At 42.9% G+C, this 25764-nt stretch overlaps 2 protein-coding genes across 4 annotated transcripts in view; one reads left to right on the forward strand and one right to left on the reverse strand.

Annotated features, from left to right (window-relative positions):
- Positions 1 to 5898, reverse strand: part of DCTN5 (dynactin subunit 5) — a 29212-nt gene extending 23314 nt beyond the window's left edge. For both annotated transcript variants that reach the window (XM_025371263.1, XM_025371264.1), the window contains exons 1-2: positions 5587 to 5898; positions 4153 to 4221 (exon numbers count right to left, since the gene is read on the reverse strand). In XM_025371263.1, coding sequence (XP_025227048.1) covers positions 4153 to 4221; positions 5587 to 5634 — 117 coding nt within the window. In that variant the 5' untranslated portion in view covers positions 5635 to 5898. The remainder of the gene's footprint in view (positions 1 to 4152; positions 4222 to 5586) is intronic.
- The window catches only part of PALB2 (partner and localizer of BRCA2), a 36995-nt gene continuing 17051 nt past the window's right edge, over positions 5821 to 25764 (forward strand). Inside the window, exons 1-11 of one of the 2 annotated variants that reach the window (XM_025371256.1) lie at positions 5876 to 6067; positions 8621 to 8754; positions 9085 to 9144; positions 9266 to 9368; positions 10850 to 12319; positions 16399 to 17225; positions 17590 to 17661; positions 20129 to 20290; positions 22776 to 22861; positions 23602 to 23763; positions 25273 to 25389. In XM_025371256.1, the coding sequence (XP_025227041.1) occupies positions 8683 to 8754; positions 9085 to 9144; positions 9266 to 9368; positions 10850 to 12319; positions 16399 to 17225; positions 17590 to 17661; positions 20129 to 20290; positions 22776 to 22861; positions 23602 to 23763; positions 25273 to 25389 (3131 nt within the window). In that variant the 5' untranslated portion in view covers positions 5876 to 6067; positions 8621 to 8682. Of the gene's footprint in view, positions 6068 to 8620; positions 8755 to 9084; positions 9145 to 9265; positions 9369 to 10849; positions 12320 to 16398; positions 17226 to 17589; positions 17662 to 20128; positions 20291 to 22775; positions 22862 to 23601; positions 23764 to 25272; positions 25390 to 25764 lie in introns of both variants that reach the window. The other variant, XM_025371257.1, reaches the window with a different exon arrangement.

The raw sequence follows: 25764 nt of genomic DNA on the forward strand, positions 1-25764 counted from the left end.
GAGCTTGCAGTGAGCTGAGAGCCGGCCACTGCACTCCAGCCTGGGCGACAGAGCGAGACTCCGTCTCAAAAAAAAAAAAAAAAAAAAATTAGCCAGGCGTGATGGCACATGCCTGTAATCCCAGCTACTCGGGAGGCTGAGGCAGGAGAATCACTTGAACCCAGGAGGTGGAGGTTGCAGTGAGCCAAGATTGCCTGGACAATGAGAGGGAAACTCCATGTCATTGGGGAAAAAAAAAAAAAAATGTAACTCAAAATGGATCAATGACCTAAACACAAGCACTAAGACCACTAACACTGTTAGAGGAAAACACGGCAGTAAATCTTCATGGCCATAAATTTGGATTCTTAATATGACACCAAAAACACAAGCAACAAAAGAAAAAACAGATAAACCAGACTTCAAAATTAAAAACTTTTGTGCATCAAGGGGATGCACAAAATCTACAGAAAGGAAGCAGGCATTTGCAAATCATATATCTGATAAGTGTTTAATATCCAGAATGTATAAAGAACTCCTAGAACTCAGTAAGAAAAAGACAACACAATATAAAAATAGGAAAAGGACTGAACAGACATTTCTCTAAAGAAGATGTACAGATGACCAATAAGCAACATTCAAAGATGTTCAACATCATTAATCATTAAGGAAATACAAATCAAAACCACAAGGAGATACCATTTTATACCCCCTTGGATGGCCATAATCCAAAAAAAAAAAAAAAAAAAAAAAAAACCCAGAAAATAACTAGTGTTGGTAAAGATGTGGAGAAATTGGAACCCTGCACAATGCTGGTGGAAATGTAAAATGGTGTAGCCATTTCGGAAAAAAGTTTGGCAGTTTCCCAAAAAGTTTAACACAGACTTACCATTTGTCCCAGCAATCATACTCTTTTGTATATACCAAACATTGCCAAATTAAGTATTGAGTATTTACACTCCTAGGTATATACTCAAAAAACCTGAAGACTGGGACGCGAACAGATACCTGCACATCAGTGTTCACTGCAGCATTATTCACAATAGCCAAAGGGTAGAAACAATCCAAGTGCCTATCAACAGATGAACAGATAATGAAATGTGGTATATACATACAATGGAATATTACTCCACTATGGAAAATTACTCCACTATGGAAAGGAATGAAGTTCTGATGTGCTTTAACAAGGATGAACTGGCCGGGCGCGGTGGCTCACGCCTGTAATCCCAGCACTTTGGGAGGCCGAGGCGGGTGGATCACGAGGTCAGGAGATCGAGACCATCCTGGCTAACACGGTGAAACCCCGTCTCTACTAAAAATGCAAAAAATTAGCCGGGCGAGGCGGCGGGCGCCTGTAGTCCCAGCTACTCGGGAGGCTGAGGCAGGAGAATGGCGTGAACCCGGGAGGCGGAGCTTGCAGTGAGCCGAGATCGCGCCACTGCACTCCAGCCTGGGCGACTAAGCGAGACTCTGTCTCAAAAAAAAAAAAAAAAAAAAAACAAGGATGAACCTTGAAAACCTTACGCTAAGTGAAATAAGCCAGACAAAAAGGACAAATATTATATGATTCCACTTATATGAAATATCTAGAATAGGCAAATTCATAGAGACAGAAAGTAGATTCAGGCTATCAGCAATGGAAGGAAGTAGGGATGGGCATTTATTCCTTAATGTGTAGAGTTTTTATTTGGGGTGATGAAAAAAGTTTTGGAAATGGATAGTGGAGATGGTTGCACAACATTGTGAATGTAATTAATGCCAATTAATTGTACACTTAAAAATTGCTAAGGCTGGGCGCAGTGGCTCACGCCTGTAATTCCAGCACTTTGGGAGGCTGAGGAGGGCAGATCATCTGAGGTCAGGAGTTCAAGACCAGCCTGACCAATGTGGAGAAACTCCGCCTGTATTAAAAATATAAAATTAGCTGGGTATGGTGGCACATGCCTGTTATCCCAGCTGCTGGGGAGTCTGAGGCAGGAGAATCACTTGAACCTGGGAGGCGGAGGTTGTGGTGAGCCGAGATTGCACCATTGCACTCCAGCCTGGGCAACAAGAGGGAAACTCCGTATCAAAAAAAAAAAAAAAAAAAAAATATATATATATATATATATATATAGTTAGGCTGGGTGCAGTGGCTCACGCTTGCAATCCCAGTATTTTGGGAGGCCAACGCGGGTGGATCACTTGAGGCCAAGAGTTTGAGGCCAGCCTGGTCAACGTGGCAAAACCCTGTCTCTACTAAAAATACAAAAATTAGCCTAGTGTGGTGGCGTGTACCTGTAGTCCCAGCTACAGGGAGGCTGAGGCATGAGAATACTTGAAGCCAAGAGGTGGAGGCTGTGGCGACTGAGATGGCACCACTTCACTCCAGCCTGGGTGACTTTCTCAAATAATAAAATTTTTTTAAAAAATTGTTAAAATGGCAAATTTTGTTATATATAGTTCACCGTAACAAAAAAAGTCTTGGGCCGGGCGCAGTGGCTCATGCCTGTAATCCCAGCACTTTGGGAGGGTGACGTGGATGGATCATCTGAGATTAGGAGTTCAAGACCAGCCTGGCCAACATGGTGAAACCCCGTCTCTACTAAAAATACAAAAATTAGGCCGGGCACAGTGGCTCACTCCTGTAATCCCAGCACTTTGGGAGGCCAAGGTGGGCAGATCACAAGGTCAGGAGATTGAGACCATCCTGGCTAACACAGTGAAACCCCATCTCTACTAAAAATACAAAAAAATAGCTGGGCACGGTGGCAGGTGCCTGTACTCCTAGCTACTCAGGAGGCTGAGGCAGGAGAATGACGTGAACCTGGGAGGCGGAGCTTGTAGTGAGCCGAGATCACACCACTGCACTCCAGCCTGGGCGACAGAGCGAGACTCTGTCTCAAAAAACAAAAATACAAAAATTCGGTGGGTGTGATGGCAGGAGCCTGTAATCCCAGCTACTCGGGGGCTGAGGCAGGAGAATCACTTGACGCCAGGAGGTGGAGGTTGCAGTGAGCCAAGATCCTGCCACTGTACTCTGACCTGGGTGACAGAGCAAGACTCTGTCTCAAAAAAAAAGAACCAAACAAACAAACAAAAAGAAACAGTATGTCTGAGCAGCAATAACCAAATTATATTTCTTTTCCACTTAATTCCTTGGTATGACAGGCTTAATGGAGACTAATTGTCTTCTGAAAATATTTGTGATTTCTTGGTTATAATGAGACTATTTTCCTTCTGGAAGTTAGAGATGTAATATTTACAGAAAAAGTAATTTCAAAATTGAGTGTTCCAGATGGCAGGAAAACAACTATGAACTTCACTGTTTGTCAAGCTCAAATATACCTTGTGATATTTTCTCTTCCAAGTTTATACTCGTCTCTTTGCTATTGTAATTTATTTGGATTACAAGATTCTCAGTCTTTCAGATTCCACTTTGCATATTTGTCTCATACTTTAATATCTTTTCCAATTGTCACATTCATTTTAAGAGTTTCAGTTAATAGTGAATTATTAATTTTTACTAAAGAGATAATTTTATAAGTATTACTTTAGTTTCTATCTTCAAATACTTCATTACCTATTACACTTTGTGCCTAGTAGTTTAATGCACACTATAATATCATAAAATAATGTTGGTTCTAGGTACCACTGTATTTTGTTCCTGGCATAAAAGAAAAAAGGTTTTCTGTTGCCTCTTATTGAACCTTTTTGCATTCAAGAGATCCAACTTAGGCCAGGCGCAGTGGCTCACGCCTATAATCCCAGCACTTTGGGAGGCCAAGATGGGTGGATCACTTGAGGGCAGGAGTTCGAGACCAGCCTAGACAACATGGTGAAACCCTGTCTCTACTAAAAATACAAAATATTAGCCAGGCTTGGTGGCAGGTGCCTGTAATCCCAGCTACTCGGGAGGCTGAGGCAGGAGAACTGGTTGAACCTGGGAGGCGGAGGTTGCAGTGACCTGAGATGGGGCCACTGCACTCCAGCCTGGGTGACAGAGTGAGACTGTCTCAAAAAAAAAAAGGAGATCCAACATCCAACTTAGAGAATAAAAAATTTAAAAACAAGAGAATTAAAAATGTACAACAATAAATGGGCGATATGGCAACATTTTATCTGCCCTGCTATGGTGATAATTAGCAGAAAGCAAGCTCAGGTTTGCAGCCTGGAGCTGGCTTTGTCCCTTACCTTGCCGTTGAGAACGATGTTCTGGCTTCCACACAACACTGACTGGCGACTGACTTTGTTCCCAGATGCCTAAAAGAAAACAACAGAAAACCGGGGACAGCAAACTTAATAGGTTTCTGGACTACAGGTTTCCGTCAAGAAAGCTCACATTTCAGAGAAAAAAACATAAAGTGGGGTGCTGTCCACAATGGAGTGAGTCCAGGATGTCAAAAAAGCAATGATGGATTAGGAAACTATGGCTGAGTGTGGTGGCTCACGCCTGTAATCTCAGCACTTTGAGAGGCTAAGGCAGACGGATCCCTTGAGGCCAGGAGTTCAAGACCAGCCTGGGCAACATAGTGAGACACCCCCTTCTCTAAAAAAAAATTTTTTTAAATTAGCCAGGCATGGTGGTGCGTGTCTGTAGTCCCAGCCCCTCAGAAGGCTGAGGATGGAGGATCGCTTGAGCATGGAAGGCCGAGGCTGCAATAAGCTGTGATTGTACCACTGCACTCCAGCCTGGGCAATAGAGTGAGACCCTGTCTCAAAAAATAAAAAAAATAAAAGGAAACTAGGGACTCAAGGAATAAACTCAGAATTTGAATGTCTATAGCTTAGTGGCATCAGACAGACGTGGATTCAAATCCATTCACTTCCGCACTTGGGCTTTATGGCCTTAAAACGAGGATAATGACTTTATGAATATCAGAGTTGTCAGAATGCAAAGAAAACCAAAATAACAATAGTAACGTTAACTGACCACTTGCCCTGTTTCCAAGATTTTACAAACATATCGTATACTGATAATAAAGAACCAAATCGGCAGGGTGCGGTGGCTCACGCCTGTAATCCCAGCACTTTGGGAGGCTGAGGCGGGTCGATTACCTGAGGTCGAGTTAGGCACCAGCCTGGACAACATGGTGACCCCGTCTCTACCAAAAAATACAAAAATTAGCCGGGCGTGGTGGCGGGCGCCTGTAATCCCAGCTATTTGGGAGGCTGAGGCAGGAAAATCGCTTGAATCGGGGAGGCGGAGGTTGCAGTGAGCCGAGATCGCGCCACTGCACTCCAGCCTGGGCGACAGAGAGTCTCCGCCCCCCTCCCCCCGCAAAAAAGAACCGAATCGTTTTTGGCGCAAGTTACCACATTACAAAAGGCAACGTAAAAGGGCCCGAAGTTCAAGCTGTAATTCATATGAACAGGATGGGACTTGTCCTATTCTCCTGAAGGCACTTTATCCCTATGAGAAAATCAGGAATAAATACAAAAGGCCTAAACTGGCCATGCGCGGAGTAAACAGCAAAGCCAGACTGTACACGGGGCGTCGCTAGATAATCCGGGACTAACGGCCAAAGGGACAGGGGTGGGTGGGGTAGGGGCAGATTGGGAACTCCGACCAGGCCTCAAAGGGACGCAGGCTTGAAAAGAGGAGGACAGATATCTGGACCCGCGCACCGTCTCGATGTACTCGGACTTGTTGTAGAGCAGCTCGCCCAACTCCATGGCCGCCGCCTCCTTCCCTCAGTCCCAGATCCTGTCAGAGTCAGTCGGTCAGTCTTTCTGAGATTCCGGCTACTTCCGGCCGCTCCTCCACTTCCGCTCTAGGTGGCCCACTTGGACTCATCGACAGCTCGGCTCTCCTTTAGGCGGCCTCGCTCCACTGCTCGGCCGTCTCCGGCTGCGCGTGCTCAGGTCGAACGTTGGATTTAATTGGCCGGAGATTAGGGCGCGCCTGGCCCGCGTGGGTCAGCTGATCGCGCGCTGAGGGTGCGATCCTGGGCTCCCCATTCTTTCTCGGGGCGCCTCCCCGGCCCAGGGCCAACTGGGTCCCGGTGTCGGCAGGCCTGGGGTCGGCGACGGCTGCTCTTTTCGTTCTGTCGCCTGCCCGATGGAAGAGCCTCCCGGGAAGCCCCTCAGCTGTGAGGAGAAGGAAAAGGTGCCACGGGGTGCGGGAAGGGCGGATGCAGGACTCTGACCTCGCTTTCCCAGGGTTTTAGGTCTAGCTTTGCGTCCTCGGCAGTCCGAGGGCAGCAGTATCGTCTGACGCCCCTCTCCCCTCCCGCTTAGGGCTGAGGGGGCACAAAAAATGAAAATGTGGAAATAGCTTGGTGCTCACGTGGTGGCGTTTAAAGAACAAATCTCATTACAGTAACAGTGCATTAATACAATGTGTAACACTTTATAGATAAAGCTGTATCGACACCGTTGCTCCTCCCCGGTCCCACACCCTCAATCTTCACTTCTCCCGCCGGACCTCCTCAAGTAAATCTTTTAAGTCTGGTACTTTCGGGTCCTTTCGTGTGTTAGCGTATGTGGTGGAGGAGGGGCGTATCCCTAACCACCAAAAAGGAGTCCTATGTGCAATTTTTTTGAGAAGGGAGTGTTCGTAAATGGTATGATCTGAATGGTTCTGTAGGTTCCGTTTTTCATACCCCTGTTTAGCATTCCTGTCAGGACATGTTTATTTACCTTTCTTTTTTAAGTTCTAGACAGCATGTTGTAGTTTGGAAGTTTCTTTTCTTTTTTCTTCCTTTTCTTTTCTATTTTTCTTTTTCGAGACAGAGTCTCACTCTGCCACCCATGCTGGGGTGCAGTGGTGCGATCTCGGCTCACTGCAACCTCCGCCTCCCGGGATCAAGCGACTCTCTTGCCTCAGCCTCCCGAGTAGCTGGGATTGCAGGAACCTGCCACTGCGCCTGGCCTTGGATGTGCCCTTGCTTCTTTAGACTGTACTTTACTGATAAGACTTTTAGTATGTTTCCAGTTTGTGCTGATGTTATTCTTATTCTGGCTTACCTTCTGGTGGAGGTGAGAAAGATCATTTATAAGTAAACAAGATTATCCCCAGACATTTATAAGATTGGTGGGTAGGCCAGTCTCCGTGGCTCACGCCTATAATCCCAGCACTTTGGGAGGCTGGGATGGGCAGATCGTTTGAGCTCAGAGTTTGAAACCAGCCTAGGCAACGTAGTGAAACCCCGTCTCTACTAAAAATATAAAAATTAGCCGGGTGTGGTGACGCCAGCCTGTAGTCCCAGAGGCTCAGGCCTCAGAGGCTGATGCACGAGAATCGCTTGAACCAGGGGACGCTTAGATTGCAGGGAGCTGCCGAGATCGCACCGCTGCACTCCAGGCTGGACGACCAAGTGAGACTCTGTCTCAAAAAAAAAAAAAAGAAAGAAAATTCCAAGTAGCATGTTTTGCACATATACTTTGGTTTTTTTTTTGTTTCTTTTAGTTTTTTGAGACAGAGTCTTGCTCTGTCGCCCAGGCTGGAGTGCAGTGGTGCGATCTTGGCTCACTGCAACCTCCGCCTCTGAGGTTCAAGCGATTCTCCTGCCTCAGTCTCCTGTGTAGCTGGGATTACAGACGCCCAACACCGCGCCCAGCTGATTTTTGTATTTTTAGTAGAGATGGCGTTTCTCCATGTTGGCCAGGCTGGTTTCGAACTCTTGACCTCAGGTGATCCGCCCGCCTTGGCCTCCCAAAGTGCTGGCATGACAGGCGTGATCCACCCCACCTGTCCTTTTTTTTTTTTTTTTAGACAGAGTCTTGTTCTGTTGCCCAGGCTGGAGTGCAGTGGCACAATCTAGGCCCACTGCAACCTTCGCCTCCAGGTTCAAGCAATTCTCCTGCTTCAGCCTCCTACCGGTACCCACCACCACACCTGGCTTATTTTTGTATTTTTAGTAGAGGCAGGGTTTCACCATGTTGGCCATGCTGGTCTCGAACTCCTGACCTCAAATGATCCACCCATCTCGACCTCCCAAAGTGTTGGGATTACAGGTGTGAGCCACCGCTTCCAGCTGAGTAGGTCTTTTTTTTTTTTTTTTTTTTTTGGTCTTTTGTTTTTTTTAAAGGTATGTATGGAGGATGGAAATCTTGATGTTTTATTGGTTGAAAGATGAGTATAACTAAAAAGTTCCTAAAAAGCAGAAAAACCAGGGCTGGCTTTGCTGCTGAGATAATCCTTTGAACCAAAGAAGCCAGAGAGACAAGGGAATCTAGACTTTCAGAGAACAGTACTTTGATTCAGCCCAATTCACTTATTCATTTAATAAATATTTGTTAAATGCCTACTGTGTGCCTGGCTGGAGATTCAGCAGTGATAGCTCCAACCTCACTGGCCTGCGTGTTCCTCAAACATATGTAGCCTATTCCACTGCAGAGCTTTTATATTTGTGGTTCCCTCTGCCTGGAGTACCATTCCCTCTGATCTTCCCAAAACTACCTCCTTCCTCATTTGGTCTTAGGCTCAAATGATAGTCCTCAAAAATGCCTCCCTGACCACTGCAACTAAAGTAGTCCCTATCAGTAGGCCAGTAACTCTTATATCACTCTGTTTATCTGTCTAGTTATTTATTACCTTGTAAAATCATCTTCCCTGTTTTCTTATTTATTATGTGTATCCCTCACTGTATGTAAATTGCATCTAGAATAGCATCTGGAGCACTAATTGACACACAGTGGGTATCACTTATTATTCCAGGTACTAGAGATACCTGGACCATTAACTGATAAATAGAAGATTCATTTGTTGAGTGACTGAGGATGACAGTCCCTGCTACCTTCAAGGAACTGGATGATGGGGAGAAACAGAGAACACAGTGTGAGAATACTGTGGTAAGGAAAGTACAGAGGACTGATAGAGTGTCTAACCTAGATTTGGAGAAGGACCTAGAAGTCTATCCCAGGGAAATGAAAATCTAAGCTAAGGCTTGAGGAGTCAGTAGGAATTGGCAAAGGAAGGAAATGTTCCAGATGATAGGAACAGGTTATACAAAGATCCTGAAATGGTCAAGAGCTTGGTGCTTTTTGAGAACCACAAGTAGATTGTCATGGACCAGTGCTACTCCCTGCCTCTTGCCAGGGGACCCCACCAAGCACTGCATCCCTTCCCTGTGACTTCACCTTTCTGCTTGCCCAGTATTGTTGGTGTTTTTCTTCTTTCAGTTAAAGGAGAAATTAGCATTCTTGAAAAGGGAATACAGCAAGACACTAGCCCGCCTTCAGGTAAGTGAATCATGTTCTCAAATTAAGGTGTTACAGTACAAACAATTTAAAAACTGTTCTTGACTCTTTATATAAAGCTTTAAAGAAAACGTATTTCTGGAGCTGTTTTTGTTTCCTCTAGCGTGCCCAAAGAGCTGAAAAGATTAAGCATTCTATTAAGAAAACAGTAGAAGAACAAGATTATTTGTCCCAGCAGGAGCTCTCACCGCAGCTAAACCACTCAGGTAAATCTAGACCATTCCCTTATGCCTGCTTTATTATTCATTTCCCAGGTATATTTTGGCTATTGTTCTTTTTCCCACAGAGTGAAGATAGTGACTAGCAATAGACACTTTAATTTTAATTTAATTTTATTTTTTTGAGACAGAGTCTCACTCTGTCACCCAGGCTGGAATGTAGTGGCATAATCTTGGCCCACTACAACCTCCACCTCCCAGGCTCAAGCAATTCTTGTGCCTCAGCCTCCTGAGTAGCTGGGACTACAGGCACATGCACTACCACGCCTGGCCAGTTTTTATATTTTCAGTAGAGACAGGGTTTCGCCATGTTGGCCAGGCTGGTCTCGAACTCCTGGCCTCAAGTGATCTGTCTACCGAGGCCTCCCAAAGTGCTGGGATACAGGTGTGAGCCACTGTGCCCGGCTGCAATATTATTCTAATTAACATAAAATTCATATGCCATAAAATCTACTCTATAGACTCTACTTTCAGTTAGACTGTTTATTGTTCTTTTTCCCTCTCAATTTTCAGAAATTATTATTTAAATATTAGAAAGGGTTTTTTTTTGTTTTTTTGTTTTTTGTTTTTATTTTGAGATAGAGTCTCACTCTGTCACCCAGGCTGGAGTGCAGTGGCTCAATCGTGGCTCACTGCAGCCTCTGCCTCCCGGGTTCAAGCAACTCTCCTGACTCAGCCTTCCGAGTACCTGGGACTACAGGCACGTGCCACCACACCTGGCTAATTTTTGTATTTTTAGTAGAGACGAGGTTTCACCATGTTGGCCAGGATTGTCGTGATCTCCTGACCTCATGATCTGCCTGCCTCAGCCTCCCAAAGTGCTGGGATTTACATGAGCTACCGTGCCCAGCAAAAGTTTTGTTTTTTTACTTTAAGTATATATGAACAGAGAAAATATTTCTAGGTAAAAATATTCTAAAAACAATGGTCAATAAATTCAAGTAATTTATAATAATAAAATTAAGAGTGATTGAAATGGGAGTGTTATTAAAATTACTTGGGCCAAGGGGGAAAATAAAGAAAGAAAGACATGGGCTAAAAAATTAGTTGAGATTTAAAAGTTAAGAGAAGAGATTGTGTGATAAAGAATACTCTGTTTAAAAAACATTTTTAGCACAATGCTATTTGTTTACATGTACTTAAAATTTCATAGATTGTTAGAATTTTAAAAATTAGAACTTTAAAAAATATGTACAGTATGGAGTATGTAGAGTTCCTTTACATATTCCATCAGATAGTAGAAGTAGTCAGCACCTTGAACACCTTGAACCTAAAGGTAACAGTGACCTTACTACTCACAGCCTAAAAAATAGATTTATTTCACCTGTAAATTCATCTGCCTGAATGAAATGTCATTGATTCTTTCTTAAATAAATGTTTAGTAGTATTTATATATAATAGGATAAAAATGGGTATTTTTTGTTTTATTTATAAGAAAAATATGTTATATACATTTTTTTTCTCCTCAGAACCTAAAAATAAAATATGTGTTTATGACAAGTTACACATCAAAACCCATCTTGATGAAGAAACTGGAGAAAGGACATCTGTCACACTTGATGTTGGGCCGGAGTCTTTTAACCCTGGAGATGGCCCAGGAGGATTACCTATACACGGAACAGATGACACCCAAGAACATTTTCCCCACAGGGTCAGTGACCCTGATGGTGAGCAAAAGCAGAAGCTGCCAGGGAGAAGAAAGAAGCAGCAGAAGAGAACATTTATTTCACAAGAGAGAGACTGTGTCTTTGGCACTGATTCACTCAGACTGTCTGGGAAAAGACTAAAGGAACAGGAAGAAACCAGTAGCAAAAATCCTACTAGATCACCAGTAACTGAAATAAGAACTCACCTTTTAAGTCTGACGTCTGAACTTCCAGATTCTCCAGAACCAGTTACAGAAACTAATGAAGACAGTATATTCATTCCACCAACTGCCCAACCAGAAAAAGGTGTGGATACACTCCTAAGAAGACCTGATTTCACCAGGGCGACTACAGTTCCTTTACAGACTCCAACAGATAGCAGTAGTAGTCAGCACCTTGAACACATTCCTCCCAAAGGCAGCAGTGAACTTACTACTCACGGCCTAAAAAACATTAGATTTACTTCACCTGTAAGTTTGGAGGCACAAGGCAAAAAAGTGACTATCCCTACAGATAACCTCGTTGTAAACAAAGCTGTAAGTAAAAGTGGCCAACTGCCCACAAGTTCTAATTTAGAGGCAGATATTTCATGTTCTCTAAATGAACTCACTCACAATAACTTGCCAGCAAATGAAAATCAAAACTTAGAACAAAATCAAACAGAGAAATCTTTAAAATCTCCCACTGACGCTCTTGATGGTAGAAATGAAAATCTTCAGGAAAATGAGATTCTAAGTCAACCTAAGAGTCTTAGCCTGGAAGCAACCTCTCTTCTTTCTGCAGAAAAACATTCTTGCACAATGCTTGAAGGCCTTCTGTTTCCTGCAGAATACTATGTTAGAACAACACGAAGCATGTCCAATTGCCAGAGAAAAGTAGCCCTGGAGGCTGTCATTCAGAGTCATTTGGATGTCAAGAAAAAAGGGTTTAAAAATAAAAATAAGGATGCAAGTAAAAATGTAAACCTTTCCAATGAGGAACCTGACCAAAGTGAAATTAGGATGTCTGACACATGCACAGGACAACCAAGTTCAAGAACTTCTCAGAAACTTCTCTCATTAACTAAAGTCAGCTCTCCCGCTGGGCCCACTGAAGATAATGACTTGTCTAGGAAGGCAGTTGCCCAGGCACCTAGTAGAAGATACAGAGGAAAAAGAAAATCAGCCTGCACCCCAGCATCAGATCATTGTGAACCACTTTTGCCAGCTTGCAACCCATCAGTTATTAACAGGTCCAAGGAGGAAGTCACCTCACATAAATATCAGAACAAAAAAGCAGTTATTCGAGTGAAAGGTAATCAAGATGTGTTTGATGATGATGATGATGATGACAGCTAACAATTACTACGTGCCTGGCACTTCCTTTTGTTTTTTTCTTTTCTAAAAAGGGACAGGGTCGAATGTGTTGTCCAGGCTGGAGTGCCATGGTGTGATCATGGCTCACTGCAGCCTCTATCTCCTGGGCTCAAATGTTCCTCCTGCCTCAGCCTCCCAACTAGCTGGGACTACTGGCATGTACCACCATGCCTGGCTAATGTTTTTAAATGTTTTGTAGAGGCGAGGTCTTGCCCTGTTGCCCAAGCTGATCTTGAACTCCTGACCTCAAACAATCCTCCCACCACGGCCTCCCAAAGTGCTGGGATTACAGTCATAATCCCACTGTATCCAGCCTGCCTGGCACTGTATCCAGCCACTGTATCCAGCCTGCCTGGCACTTTCTAAATGTTGTACAGATACTAACTCATTGAATCATCACAGCAGTCCTACATGAGGTAGAAATCTATTTTCATTCTCACTTTACAGGTGAGGAAACTAAAGCACAGGGAGTTTAAAATGACTTAATTTAATTAAAATCACAGAGCCAGGATTCAAACCTGGCGGTGTGGTGCCAGAGTTCACTGATAGAGCTGAAACAGTTCAACACTGAAAAGGAAAATGTATTGGTTGTTTATGTAATATTACATATTCAGGTACAATACAATTCTTATCTGTGGGTAGAAGCTTCACAGCTAATACAGAAAGTATTTCTGAAGTAAAATGGAATGTGTACTAGACTTAGACTATGTTGGGCTTGGTGGTTTACCCCTGTAATCCCAGCACTTCAGGAGGCCAAGGTGGGAGCATTGCTTGAGCCCAGGAGTTTGAGACCAGCTTGGGCAACATGACAAAACCCCATCTCTCCAAAAATATATAGAAAAATTAGCCAGGTGTGGTGGTATATGCCTGTGGTTTCAGCTACTTCAGAGGCTAAGGTGGGAGGATCACTTGAGCCCGGGATGTTGAGGCTGCAGTGAGCCGTGATTGCACCACTGCACTCCAGACTGGGTGACAGAGCAAGACCCTCTTTCAAAAAGAAAAAAAAGAGAGAGAAAGAGTCCACTGACTATCTCTTTTAGAAGTCATCATGTAATGAAAAGTCCTAAGCAACTTTTTTGGATAAAATATCTAATGCAGTGTCTCTAAGGCCTCCATGGGACACAGGATTTTGGAGGATGGGAAGCAAGGATACGTTGTAATTTAAACTCTTAATTATTTACTGAGAATTTATTCATATCAACTGAGCACAAAAATGGGGTAATTCATTGTGGCTCTAAATTAGGGATCAGCATACTTTCTAGAAAGGGCCAGATAGCACATATTTTAGTCTTTGTGCTCTGTCTCAACTACTCAGCTATGTGCCAAAGCAGCCAAAGTCAACTTGTAACTGTGACTGTGTTCCAACACACCTTTATGTGCATTTTACAGCCAAGTTCCTTAAGAAAAAAAAAAAAACTTTATGTGCAAAAATAGGTAGCAAACTGCTCTGTACCATTGGACATGGACTTGGTCTATGAGCTATGACTAATCCAAAAATTGTGATTTTTCATCTTTTAAGTGAACAAGAATGCATAGTCATCAAAAAGTAGGCAATCCAGTAATCTAGAAATATTGTTTTTTACACCGTAGTTTTTTTTATTGTTGTTGAGACAGAGTTTCACCCTTGTTGCCCCGGATGGAGTGCAATAGTGCTATCTCAGCTCACTGCAACCTCTGCCTCCCAGGTTCAAGCGATTCTCCCACCTCAGCCTCATGAGTAGCTGAGATTATAGGCACCCACCACCATACCAAGCTAATTTTTATATTTTTGGTAGAGACGGGTTTTCGCCATATTGGCCAGGCTGGTCTTGATCTCCTGACCTCAAGTGATCTGCCCACCTCGGCCTCCCAAAGTGCTGGGATTACAGGCGTGAGCCACTAGGCCCAGCCAGTAGTTCGAAATAGTCTGCTATCATTTTAGTAACCTGCAGCTACATTTAAAAACTTTTTCTCAAGGTGACATTCACATGACAAAATTAACCATTTTAAATTAAGTGAACAAGTCAGTACATTTACAATGTTGTCCAACCACCACCTCTATCTCATTCTAAAACATTTTTATCACCTCTAAACCCCATACCCATTAAGCAGCTGCTACCCATTTCCTCTCCCCTCACCCCCTACTCCTTCCATGGACAACCACCAATCTGCATTCTATCTCTATGGATTTCCCTGTTCTGGATATTTCATATATATAGAATCATACAATATGTGACCTTTTGTGTCTGGCTGCTTAGCATAATGGGCTTGTTTGTTTTTGAGATAGAGTCTCACTCTTACTGAGGCTGGAGTGCAGTGGCACAATCTCGGCTCACTGCAACCTCCGCCTCCCAGGTTCAAGTGATTCTCTTTCCTCAGCCTCCTGAGTAGTTGGGATTACAGGCTCCTGCCACCACACCTGGCTCATTTTTGTATTTTTACTAGAGATGGGGTTTCACCATGTTGCCCAGGTTGGCCTCGAACTCCTGACCTCAAGTGATCCACCTGCCTTCGGCCTCCCAAAGTGCTGGGATTATAGGTGTGAGTCACTGAGCCTGGCCACTTAGCATAATGTTTTTAAGGTACGTTTCTGTTGTAACATGCATCAGTACTTTGTTCCTTTTTATGGCTGACTAGTATTCCATTGTATGTATATACCACAGTTTGTTTATGCATTCATCATTGAGGATATAGCAACATTTTGAATGGTGTGGGATACCATTTGCAATAAGAGCAGTAAATTGCTACTCAGGAGGCTGATGTGGGAGGATTGCTTGAGCCTGGGAGGCAGAGGTTGCAGTGAGCCAAGATCTCGCCACTGCACTCCAGCCTGGGCAACAGAGTGAGACCTCGTCTTGAAACAAGCAAACAAAAAGCAGTAAATTAACTCTTTGCTTCAAAAGGAGACTAAGTTTTCCATAGTGACAAGAGCCAGCATTTTGTAGACCATACTTTGGCAGCCTGTTGAAATCACAGTTTTAGAGGTAGGAAAAAATGTAGATATTTTTAGTTCACTTCTCTTATGAGAGACAATGAGAAAAGGGAAAATGAAATAAATCGATTTGCCTAAGGTTAAGCTGCAAATCAGTGGTTGAGCTGAGCCTTGTCCTCAGTCCCTTCTCCCAGTTAACATTTTTGGCCATACTCTGTTTTGTTTTGTTTGGATTTATTTATTTATTTATTTATTTATTCATTCTTTGAGACAGAATCTCGCTCTGTTGCCCAGGCTAGAGTGCAGTGGTACTGGTGCAATTTCAGCCCACTGCAGCCTCCACCTCCTGGGTTCAAATGATTCTCCTACCTCAGCTTCCCGAGTAGCTGAGATCACAGGCGTGCACCACCAAGCCCAGCTAATTTTTTTTTTTTGAGACGGAGTCTCGCTCTCACCCAGGCTGGAGTGCAGTGGTGCGATCTCAGCTCACTGCAAGCTCCGCCTCCTGGGTTCACGCCATTCTTCCACCTCAGGCTCCCGAGTAGCTGGGACTACAGGCGCCCACGACCATACCTGGCTAATTTTTTTTTTTTTTGTATTGTTAGTAGAGACGGGGTTTCACCGTGTTGGTCAGGCTGGTCTTGAACTCCTGACCTCAAGTGATCTGCCTGCCTCGGCCTCTGAAGGGGCTAAGACTATGAGTGTGAGGCACCGTACCTGGCCCTACTTTTTAAAATTTTTATTTATTTATTTATTGTTTTTAAAGACAGTCTCATTGTGTTGCTCAGGCTGGTCTCAAACTCCTGGGCTCAAGCGAGGAGTGTATTTGAGTTTAGAAACTCACTCTTTGTTGGGTATTACGTATATTTTCTAGTATATTTGAGTTTAGAAGCCCACTTTTTGTTAGGTATTACGTTTAAGAATGGTTTAACATGTTTCTTTGATAGGACTTCATTGTAAACATTAAGTTCATTCTGGGGAAATTAAGGTTCATTAAAATGTTTCTTTTAAATATGGGAGATCCTATTCTCTTTGTCATCAGTGAAACAGTTTGTCTGTTTTGTTGGGTTTTGTTACTATTTTTGTGACTTATTTTTCTTCTTTAGGGAAGAAAAGTCATCAAAAAGAGGATTCCCTTTCTTGGAGTAATAGTGCTTATTTATCCTTGGATGATGATGCTTTCACGGCTTCATTTCATAAGGATGGAATGCTGAGCTTAAAGCAACTACTGTCTTTTCTCAGCATCACAGACTTTCAGTTACCTGATGAAGACTTTGGACCTCTTAAGCTTGAAAAACTGAAGTCTTGCTCAGAAAAACCAGTGGAGCCCTTTGAATCAAACATGTTTGGAGAGAGACATCTTAAAGAGGGAAATTGTATTTTTCCAGAGGAACTGAGTCCTAAACGCATGGATACAGAAATGGAGGACTTAGAAGAGGACCTTATTGTTCTACCAGGAAAATCACATCCCAAAAGGCCAAACCCACAAAGCCAGCATACAAAGACAGGCCTTTCTTCATCCATATTACTTTATACTCCTTTAAATACAGTTGCGCTTGATGATAATGACAGGCCTGCTACAGACATGTGTTCACCTCTTTTCCCCATCTTAGGTACTACTCCAGCCTTTGGCCCTCATGGCTCCTATGAAAAAGCTTCCACAGAGGTCGCTGGACAAACTTGCCGCACACCCCAACTTGCTCATTTGAAAGACTCAGTCTGTCTTGCCAGTGATAGTAAACAATTCGACAGTTCAAGCAGTCCAGCAAAACCACATACCACCCTGCAGGTGTCAGGCAGGCAAGGACAACCTACCTGTGACTGTGACTCTGCCCTGCCAGGAACACCTCCACCCATTGAGTCATTCACTTTTAAAGAAAATCAGCTCTGTGGAAACACATGCCAGGGGTTGCATAAACATTCCGTCGAACAGGTACAATCCATTTCCTTTGTGAAATTTTCTCTGAAGGAATGAAATGCCTTAGTGAATGTAAACAGCATGACTTGCTTATGCGCTGGGCCTTCCACGTTTAAGAACGGTTTGACATGTTTCTTTGATATAACTTCATTGTAAACATTAAGTTCACTCTGGGGAAATTAAGGTTCATTAAAATGTTTCTTTTAAATTTGGGAGGTCCTATTCTCTTTGTCATCAGTGAAACAGTTTGCATTTGGAGCTTTGCTGCTGTTATAAGGGGAAATAAAGACAATATGAAGTAGACATTTTGATGAATGGGTAATGCAAGCAGACATTATACATGAAGTGTAGACTAATGATGTGACTTTTGTTTTCACAGACTGAAACAGCAGAGCTTCCTGCTTCTGATAGCGTAAACCCAGGCAACCTACAATTGGTTTCAAAGTTAAAGGTCAGAAGAATATTCTCTTCCAGTGTCTTGTGTCTTACATATGAAAACTTTAATGAATTGAAAAGCATTCGGTCATATAGCTTCTTGTTCTTTAATACTATTAAACATATTGGTAAACAGATTCAGAAAAACAGATTTGGATTGTTTTTCCCAATATTTACCTCTGTTTATGTTTTGAGCTCTCCTTTTGAAGTTTCTATGCCAACTTGTTGGCCAGAATAACTTAGGCTAAGTAGCTGAACTTCATGTCTAAATCTAAGTTAGGGAACTGGGCACAGTAGCCCACCTCTGTAATCTCAGCACTTTGGGAGGCTGAGACGGGTAGATCACTTGAGGTCAGATGTTTCAGGCCAGCCTGGCCAACATGATGAAACCCCATCTCTACTAACAATACAAAATTAGCCGGGCATGGTGGTGGGCGCCTATAATCCCAGCTACTACGGAGGCTGAGGGAAGAGAATACTTGAACCAGGAGGCAGACGTTGCAGTGAGCCAAGATCTCACCACTGCACTCCAGCCTGGGTGAGTGAGACTCCATCTCAAAAATAAACTAAAATAAATATAACTCAGGCATTTTGACGGAGAGTGAAATGAGAGTTATTCATGCCTCTCCTACTTAAATGGTGTAATGTTTCTAGAAGAATCACTTATGGTGATTTATAAGAAAATGGGGAGCCGTTCTAGTGGTTAATCTTTTCTATGCAGTGTGGTAACTGAAAATGTTGCATTACTAAATGTCCTAGGGGCAGGGGTGAAGATAGTGCAGATGCTCTCCCAGAGAACCACTGGTATGAAGGAAAGCACTTCAAATCCACATAAAGTTTTTCCCAGATTACTGGCTTTGTCACCTTGGACAAATTGTGTAACCTCTGAGCCCCAGATTACTGTTCTATAAAGGATATGTGGTAATAACCTATGCTCTGTTTTGAAATTTATTCTTGAATCAATTTTAATAACTTATTTTATTTTTATTTTATTTTTTGAGACAGTCTGTTGCCCAGGCTGGAGTGCAGTGGGGCAATTTCCAATCTCCACTCACTGCAACCTCACAGGTTCAAGTGATTCTCGTGCCTTAGCCTCTATAGTAGCTGGGATTACAAGTGTGCGCCAACATGCCCTGCTGGTTTTTGTATTTTTAGTACAGACGGGGTTTTGCCACATTGGCCAGGCTGGTCTTGACCTCAGGGGATCCGCCTGCCTTGGCCTCCAAAAGTGTTGGGATCACAGGCGTGAGCCACCATGCCCAGTGTCCTAATAACTTAGTCTCTTAAAAAATCAACCATTTCATTCATATTTTCAAATTTGTAGGTAAAAAGTTACTTCTTATAGATTATTAAAATCTGTGTATATGCAGTTAAGCCTCTCTTCCCCATTCTCCCATTTCTAAAATTATTGTTTTTCTACATTAGACTCAAGATGTGGCCATTACGTGGGTCTTCCAAACAAACTAGTTTGTGGTTGTATTAGTTATTAATTGGGTTGTGTTTTTTTGTTGTTGTTGTTTGTTTTCTAGTTCATTCTGTTTTTATAATAAATAAGATAATTGTAAATAATTCCTTTCTACTGTTTTTTTACTGTTCTTATTTTGTTCTTGTACTGACTTCCTGAGCTGCATGCTTACTTGATTTTAATCTTTCTTGTTTTCTTATAAATGCCTTTGTGATTATGATTTTTACTGGACATTTCCAAATTTTCTTGGAAATACTGCTTTGGCCATGCTCTGTGGTTTGGATACATAGTGTTCCCATGGTCATAATAGTAGATAGTATAATGTATGTTGTTTCAATGTTATTCCCTCCGAGGAGTAACATTGAAACCTGTCTTTTCAACCCATGAGTGGTTCATCAGGATGTTTAATTTTCAAATGGATAAGTTCTATGGAATATCTTTTTGTGGTTAAATCTGAATTTATTCCATCTGGACTATACATTTTAAAATCTTTCATGGGCTGGGCACGGTAGCTCACACCTGTAACCCTAGCACTTTGGGAGGCTGAGGTGGGTGGATCACTTGAGGTCAGGAGTTCGAGACTAACCTGGCCAACATGGTGAAACCTTGTCTCTACTAAAAATACAAAAATTAGCTGGGTGTGGTGGCAGGCACCTGTAATCCTAGCTACTCGGAAGGCTGAGGCAGGAGAATCGCTTGAATCCAGGAGGCAAAGGTTGCAGTGAGCCGAGATTGCACCACTGCAGTCCAGCCTGGGTGATAAAGTGAGACTCAGTCCCCCCAAAAAATTAAAATTAATAAATAAAATAAGAAATAAAATCTTTCATGATGTAAGTTTGATAGGCAATTTTTTAGGTACATAAGAACCACAAAGCTCTTTCTTTTCACCTGCATAAAACTTAAATTTTACATACCTACTGTTTCATTGAATTATAATTCATCACTTTGCATACTTATGCTTTGCATAAAACAGCCCTCCAGTACCACTTTAACAGAACTGTTGTTGCCATTGTATCAGAATCCTTCAGGTTCCTGTTCCGTAGATGTGAGTGCCATGTTTTGGGAAAGAGCCGGTTGTAAAGAGCCATGTATCATAACTGCTTGCGAGGATGTAGTTTCTCTTTGGAAAGCTCTGGATGCTTGGCAGTGGGAAAAACTTTATACTTGGCACTTCACAGAGGTAAGTGAGAATCCTGAGCTGAAAAAGATCTTTGTAGCCATTTTATTTGCCTGATAATGTAGATAGGCAGCTTACCAAAATTGGGAGCTATGACCATGCAAGGCAGAACAGAGATGAGATTTTTTTCCCCAACATTTTATTATGAAAAGTTTCAAACATCCGGAAAAGTTGTATAGTGAGCACCCATATACCCACCATTCTAGACTCTACCATTAACATCCTGCTTTATTTGCTTTATCACAAATTTTCATTTGTTTGTTTGAGTCAGGGTCTCACTGTGTCACGCAAGCTGGAGTGCAGTGGCATGATCATGGCTCACTGCAGCCTCAACCTCCCTAGGCTCGGTAATCCTCTCACCTCAGCCTCCCAGGTGGCTGGGACTACAGGCATGCACCACCATGTCTGGCTAATTTTTTATTGTTTTTGTTTTTTTTTTCTTCTTATTTTTGTTGAGACAGAGTCTTGCTCTGTCACCCAGGCTGGAGTGCAGTGGCACGATCTCTGATCACTGTAAATCTCTGCCGCCCAGGTTCAAGGGATTCTTGTGCCTCATCCTCTTGAGTAGCTGGGATTACAGGCACCCACCACCATGCCTGGCTAATTTTTTTGTATTTTTAGTGGAGACAGGGTTTCATCATGTTGCCCAGGCTGTTGAACTCCTGACCTAAGGCAATCCTCCCGCCTCAGCCTCCCAAAATGCTGGGATTACAGGTGTGAGCCACCGCATCCGGCCTATAGTTTTTATGCAGATGTGGTTTTGCCATGTTGCCTGGGCTGGTCTTGAACTCCTGGGCTTAAGCAGTCGGCCTGCCTCAGCCTCCTAGAGTGCTCGGGATTACAGGTGTGAACCACCATGCCCAGCCGATCCCAGTTTTATCTAGAGATGGGTTTTTTGTTGTTGTTTTTGTTGTTGTTTTTCCGGAGACAGAGTCATACTTTGTCGCCCAGGCTGGAGTGCAGTGGGGCAATCTTGGCTCACTGCAATCTCCGTTTCCCAGGTTCAAGCAATTCTCCTGCCTCAGCCTCCCGAGTAGCTGGGACTACAGGCGCACGCCACAATGTCCAGCTAATTTTTGTATTTTCAGTAGAGACGGGGTTTTACCATGTTGGCCAGGATGGTCTCGAACTCCTGACCTCAAGTGATCCACAGGCCTCGGCTTCCCAAATTGCTGGGATTACAGGTGTGAGGTACCGCACCCAGCCTAGAGATGGGTTTTTACACTAGACCTGTTGGAGGAGCTTAGAATTTTATGTCTATTCTGACTTTGACATTTGCTGATATTTATACTCCTTGTCCTTCACCAAGGCATTATTTTGCTGCTTTTCTACGTGTATTTCCTTCTAGTCTTTTCCCACTATCATATACATCTTACATGCTTGCAATCTTAGTGTGCTTAAAATTTTTAGATCTGTCTTTTCTCACCATACATATAAACATTTTTCTGGCCAGGCGAGGTGGCTCACACCTATAATCCCAGCACTTTGAGAGGCTGAGGTGGGTAGATCACCTGAGGTCAAGAGTTCAAGACCACCCTGACCAACATGGTGAAACCCTGTCTCTACTAAAAATAAAAAAAATTAACCAGGTGTGGTGGTGCATGCCTGTAATCCCAGCTACTTGGGAGGCTGAGGCAGGAGAATTGCTTGAACCCAGGAGGTGGAGGTTGCAATGAACTGAGATCATGCCATTACACTCAAGGCTGGGCAACAAGAGTGAAACTCCGTCTCAAAAAGAAAAAAAAATTCCTTGTTTCTGAGAGTCTTTATACTTGTATAAACCTCATTCTTGCTCTCCAAATATATACAACATCTAACACTGTGCTTTGCACAGAGGTGCCCAATAAATATTTGTTCAGTGAACATAGATATACTTTTAAATGGCTACATAAATATTCTTTTCATTCACATGCCAGAATATACCCCATTATTCCTCTATTGTTAGAATTATACATTGTGTGTGGCCGGGCGCGGTGGCTCAAGCCTGTAATCCCAGCACTTTGGGAGGCCGAGACGGGCGGATCACGAGGTCAGGAGATCGAGACCATCCTGGCTAACACGGTGAAACCCCGTCTCTACTAAAAAATACAAAAAAATAGCCGGGCGAAGTGGCGGGCGCCTGTGGTCCCAGCTACTCGGGAGGCTGAGGCAGGAGAATGGCGTGAACCCGGGAGGCGGAGCTTGCAGTGAGCTGAGATCCGGCCACTGCACTCCAGCCTGGGCGACAGAGCCAGACTCAGTCTCAAAAAAAAAAAAAAAAAAAAAAAAGAATTATACATTGTGTTACTTAAGTGCTCAGTAAGCACTATTATGCATATAGTTTATTTAGATTTACAGCTAATAAAAAGAGTGTTTTCTGAGCCTTCAAATGATGAAAATTATTCTTGTACAGTGAGAATACAAAAGAATGTGATAAATTTTGGAAAATCTGGATTAAACGAAAATGAAACAAACCAAGTATAATTTTTGGCTGCTTTGTTTTATTTAGGTTCCAGTATTACAGATAGTTCCAGTGCCTGATGTGTATAATCTTGTGTGTGTAGCTTTGGGAAATTTGGAAATCAGAGAGATCAGGTATGTAATTCCCAACGGGTGATTTGTTTTTCCTTCATCTTTGTCTCTGTCTGCTGGTTTTGAGTGCAGGTAATAACCTAGACTTGAGTCTTGAAAGAATCTGAAAGATCTGAAGAGAGAGAGATTTGTTTAAAAAAAAAAATCAATAGAATGACATCACTGACTGAAGTTTCTATTTAAAATGTGAACCTAGGCTGGGCGTGGTGGCTCACACCTATAATCCCAGCACTTTGGGAGGCCAAGGTGTATGGATCAACTGAGGTCAGGAGTTTGAGACCAGCCTGGCCAATGTGGTAAATCACTTGAACCCAGGAAACAGGTTGCAGTGAGCTAAGATCGTGCCACTGCACTCCGCCTGGATGACAGAGTGAGACATTGTCTCAAAAAAAAAAAAAAAAAAGGCTGGGCACGGTGGCTCACACCTGCAATCCGAGGCGGGTGGATCACGAGGTCAGGAGTTCAAGACCAGCCTGACCAACATGGTGAAACCCCGTCTCTACTAAAAATACAGAAAAATTAGCCAGGCATGGTGGCTTGCGCCTGTAATCCCAGCTACTCAGGAGGCTGGAGCAGGAGAATCGCTTGAACCTGGGAGGCAGAGTTGCAGTGAACTGAGATTGCACCACTGTACTCCAGCCTGGGCGACAGAGCAAGACGCCGTCTCAAAAGAGTGAACCTAGTCCTTTAATATTAAAAGATTACTCCTGACATCACCCTATTTTTCCTTATATTTGGTTTAGGGCATTGCTTTGTTCCTCTGATGATGAAAGTGAAAAGCAAGTACTACTGAAGTCTGGAAATATAAAAGCTGTGCTTGGCCTGACAAAGAGGAGGCTAGTTACTAGCAGTGGGACCCTTTCTGATCAACAAGTAGAAGTCATGACATTTGCAGAAGATGGAGGGTAAGAAAAGCATTGATTGATTTTTAACTATTAGATGAAGAATAATTTTCTCACAGGTTTCAGAGAAAGTTGGGTCACTAGGATCTTGTTTTTCTGTGCTGTGGGTATAATATAAGCATGTATGGCATCAAGACTAGGTTATGACATAGAAGCAGATTAGTGAGGTGGAAGCCAGACATGTCAGGGATGAAGTCAAAGAAGGGGAGAGGCTCAGCAAATGTAGTTTGTTCTTCAGTCTTCTTTGAAATCTCTGTGTGTCCCTCAAATGTTAGAAATACCTCTGCTGCGCACAGTGGCTTATGCCCATAATCCCAGCCCTTTGGGAGGCCAAGGCAGAAGTTTGAGCCCAGGAGTTCAAGACCAGTTGGGGCCACATAGCCGGGCCCCATCTTTACAAAAAATTTAAAAATTAGCTGGGTGTGGCAGAGCATGTTTGTGGTCCCAGCTACTAGGGAGTCTGAGGTGGGAGGATCACTTGAGCTTAGGAGTTCAAGGGTGCAATAAACTGTGATCACGCCACCACAGTCCACCTTGGGCAGCAGACCGAGACCTAATCTTAAACACACACATACACACACACACACACACACACACAAATATTTTTTAAAATATATAGAAATACCTTAAGGCCCTAGACCCTTTCCTCGTTCCACACACTTGGAGTCCATTGCTTCACTGACCATCTTGGTGCTGACTACTTGCAAACATACATTTCTACCTCTGAGCTCTTTCTTGAGCTCTAGACCTGTAGGTTTATTTATTAGACATATTGGGAACACCTCGAATTCAAAATGTTGCAAACTGAACTTAATAGCATCTTCTCTATCATATACTCATTATACTTTATTTTTATTTTTATTTTTCAGTTACACTTCATTGTTATTATCCATCTGTCTTTTCTAAAAGTGGAGGGCAGGGAACTTTGGCTTATTTATTCATGATCTGTTGCAAGAGATGATAATTGTTTGCTTAAATTAGGAGTATGTTAGTGGAGATGGGAAGAAGCAGATAGATTTCTGAGAGATGAGAAGATAAAATTACTGGGACTTGGTGATTGACTAGATTAAGAGGAAGGAGAGAATATCAACATGGTAGAGCTGGTCACTTGAGTGGTGACCAAGCCCGAAATGTGGATATTTTCCTTGTCTCCTTCCTCCCAGTCTAGGTGGTCACTTGAGTGGTGACCAACCCTGAAACTTGGGCATTATTAGATGGTGGTGCAATTTATTGAGATAGGAATGCAGAAAGAAACAAAAGGTTTAAAGAGAAACTTAACAAGTTTAATTTTGAATATAATGAATTTGAGGTGCTTGCAGCATATCTAAGTAGATAGTATGGAAGTAATATATGTTCATTGTAGAAAGTTTAGTATACACGTTTTCTGGGTTAGATTTTTTTTTCCTGGTATTTGGTTAGTTTATATTATGCACAGTTCAACAATGTGGAGAAGGGCTACCTAGAAACTGCTTTAGTGCAAAGTACTGACTTTTCATACTATTTTAATTGCAGAGGCAAAGAAAACCAATTTTTGATGCCCCCTGAGGAGACTATATTAACTTTTGCCGAGGTCCAAGGGATGCAAGAAGCTCTCCTTGGTACTACTGTTATGAACAACATTGTTATTTGGTAAGTTTTCCCTCTAGGTCCTCAGTTCCATCATCTGTAGTATAAGGATTCACCTCTCATTTTACAGGGGTGTTGTGAAGATTAAATAAGAGAGTATGTGTAAACACGATTGTGATTTTTTGTTGCTCTTGTTGTTTTTGTTGTGTTTTGAGACAGAGTCTCCTCCTGTTGCCCAGGCAGGAGTGCAGTGGTGTGATCTCGGCTCACTGCAACCTCCGCCTCCTGGGTTCAAGCGATTCTCCTGCCTCAGCCTCCCGAGTAGCTGGGATTATAGGCATGTGCCACCACACCCAGCTAATTTTTGTATTTTTTAGTAGAGATAGGGTTTTATCATGTTGGCGAGGTTAGTCTTGAACTCCTGGCCTCAAGTTATCT

Source organism: Theropithecus gelada, chromosome 20 (assembly GCF_003255815.1).
Source record: "Theropithecus gelada isolate Dixy chromosome 20, Tgel_1.0, whole genome shotgun sequence".
Lineage (NCBI taxonomy): Eukaryota > Metazoa > Chordata > Mammalia > Primates > Cercopithecidae > Theropithecus > Theropithecus gelada.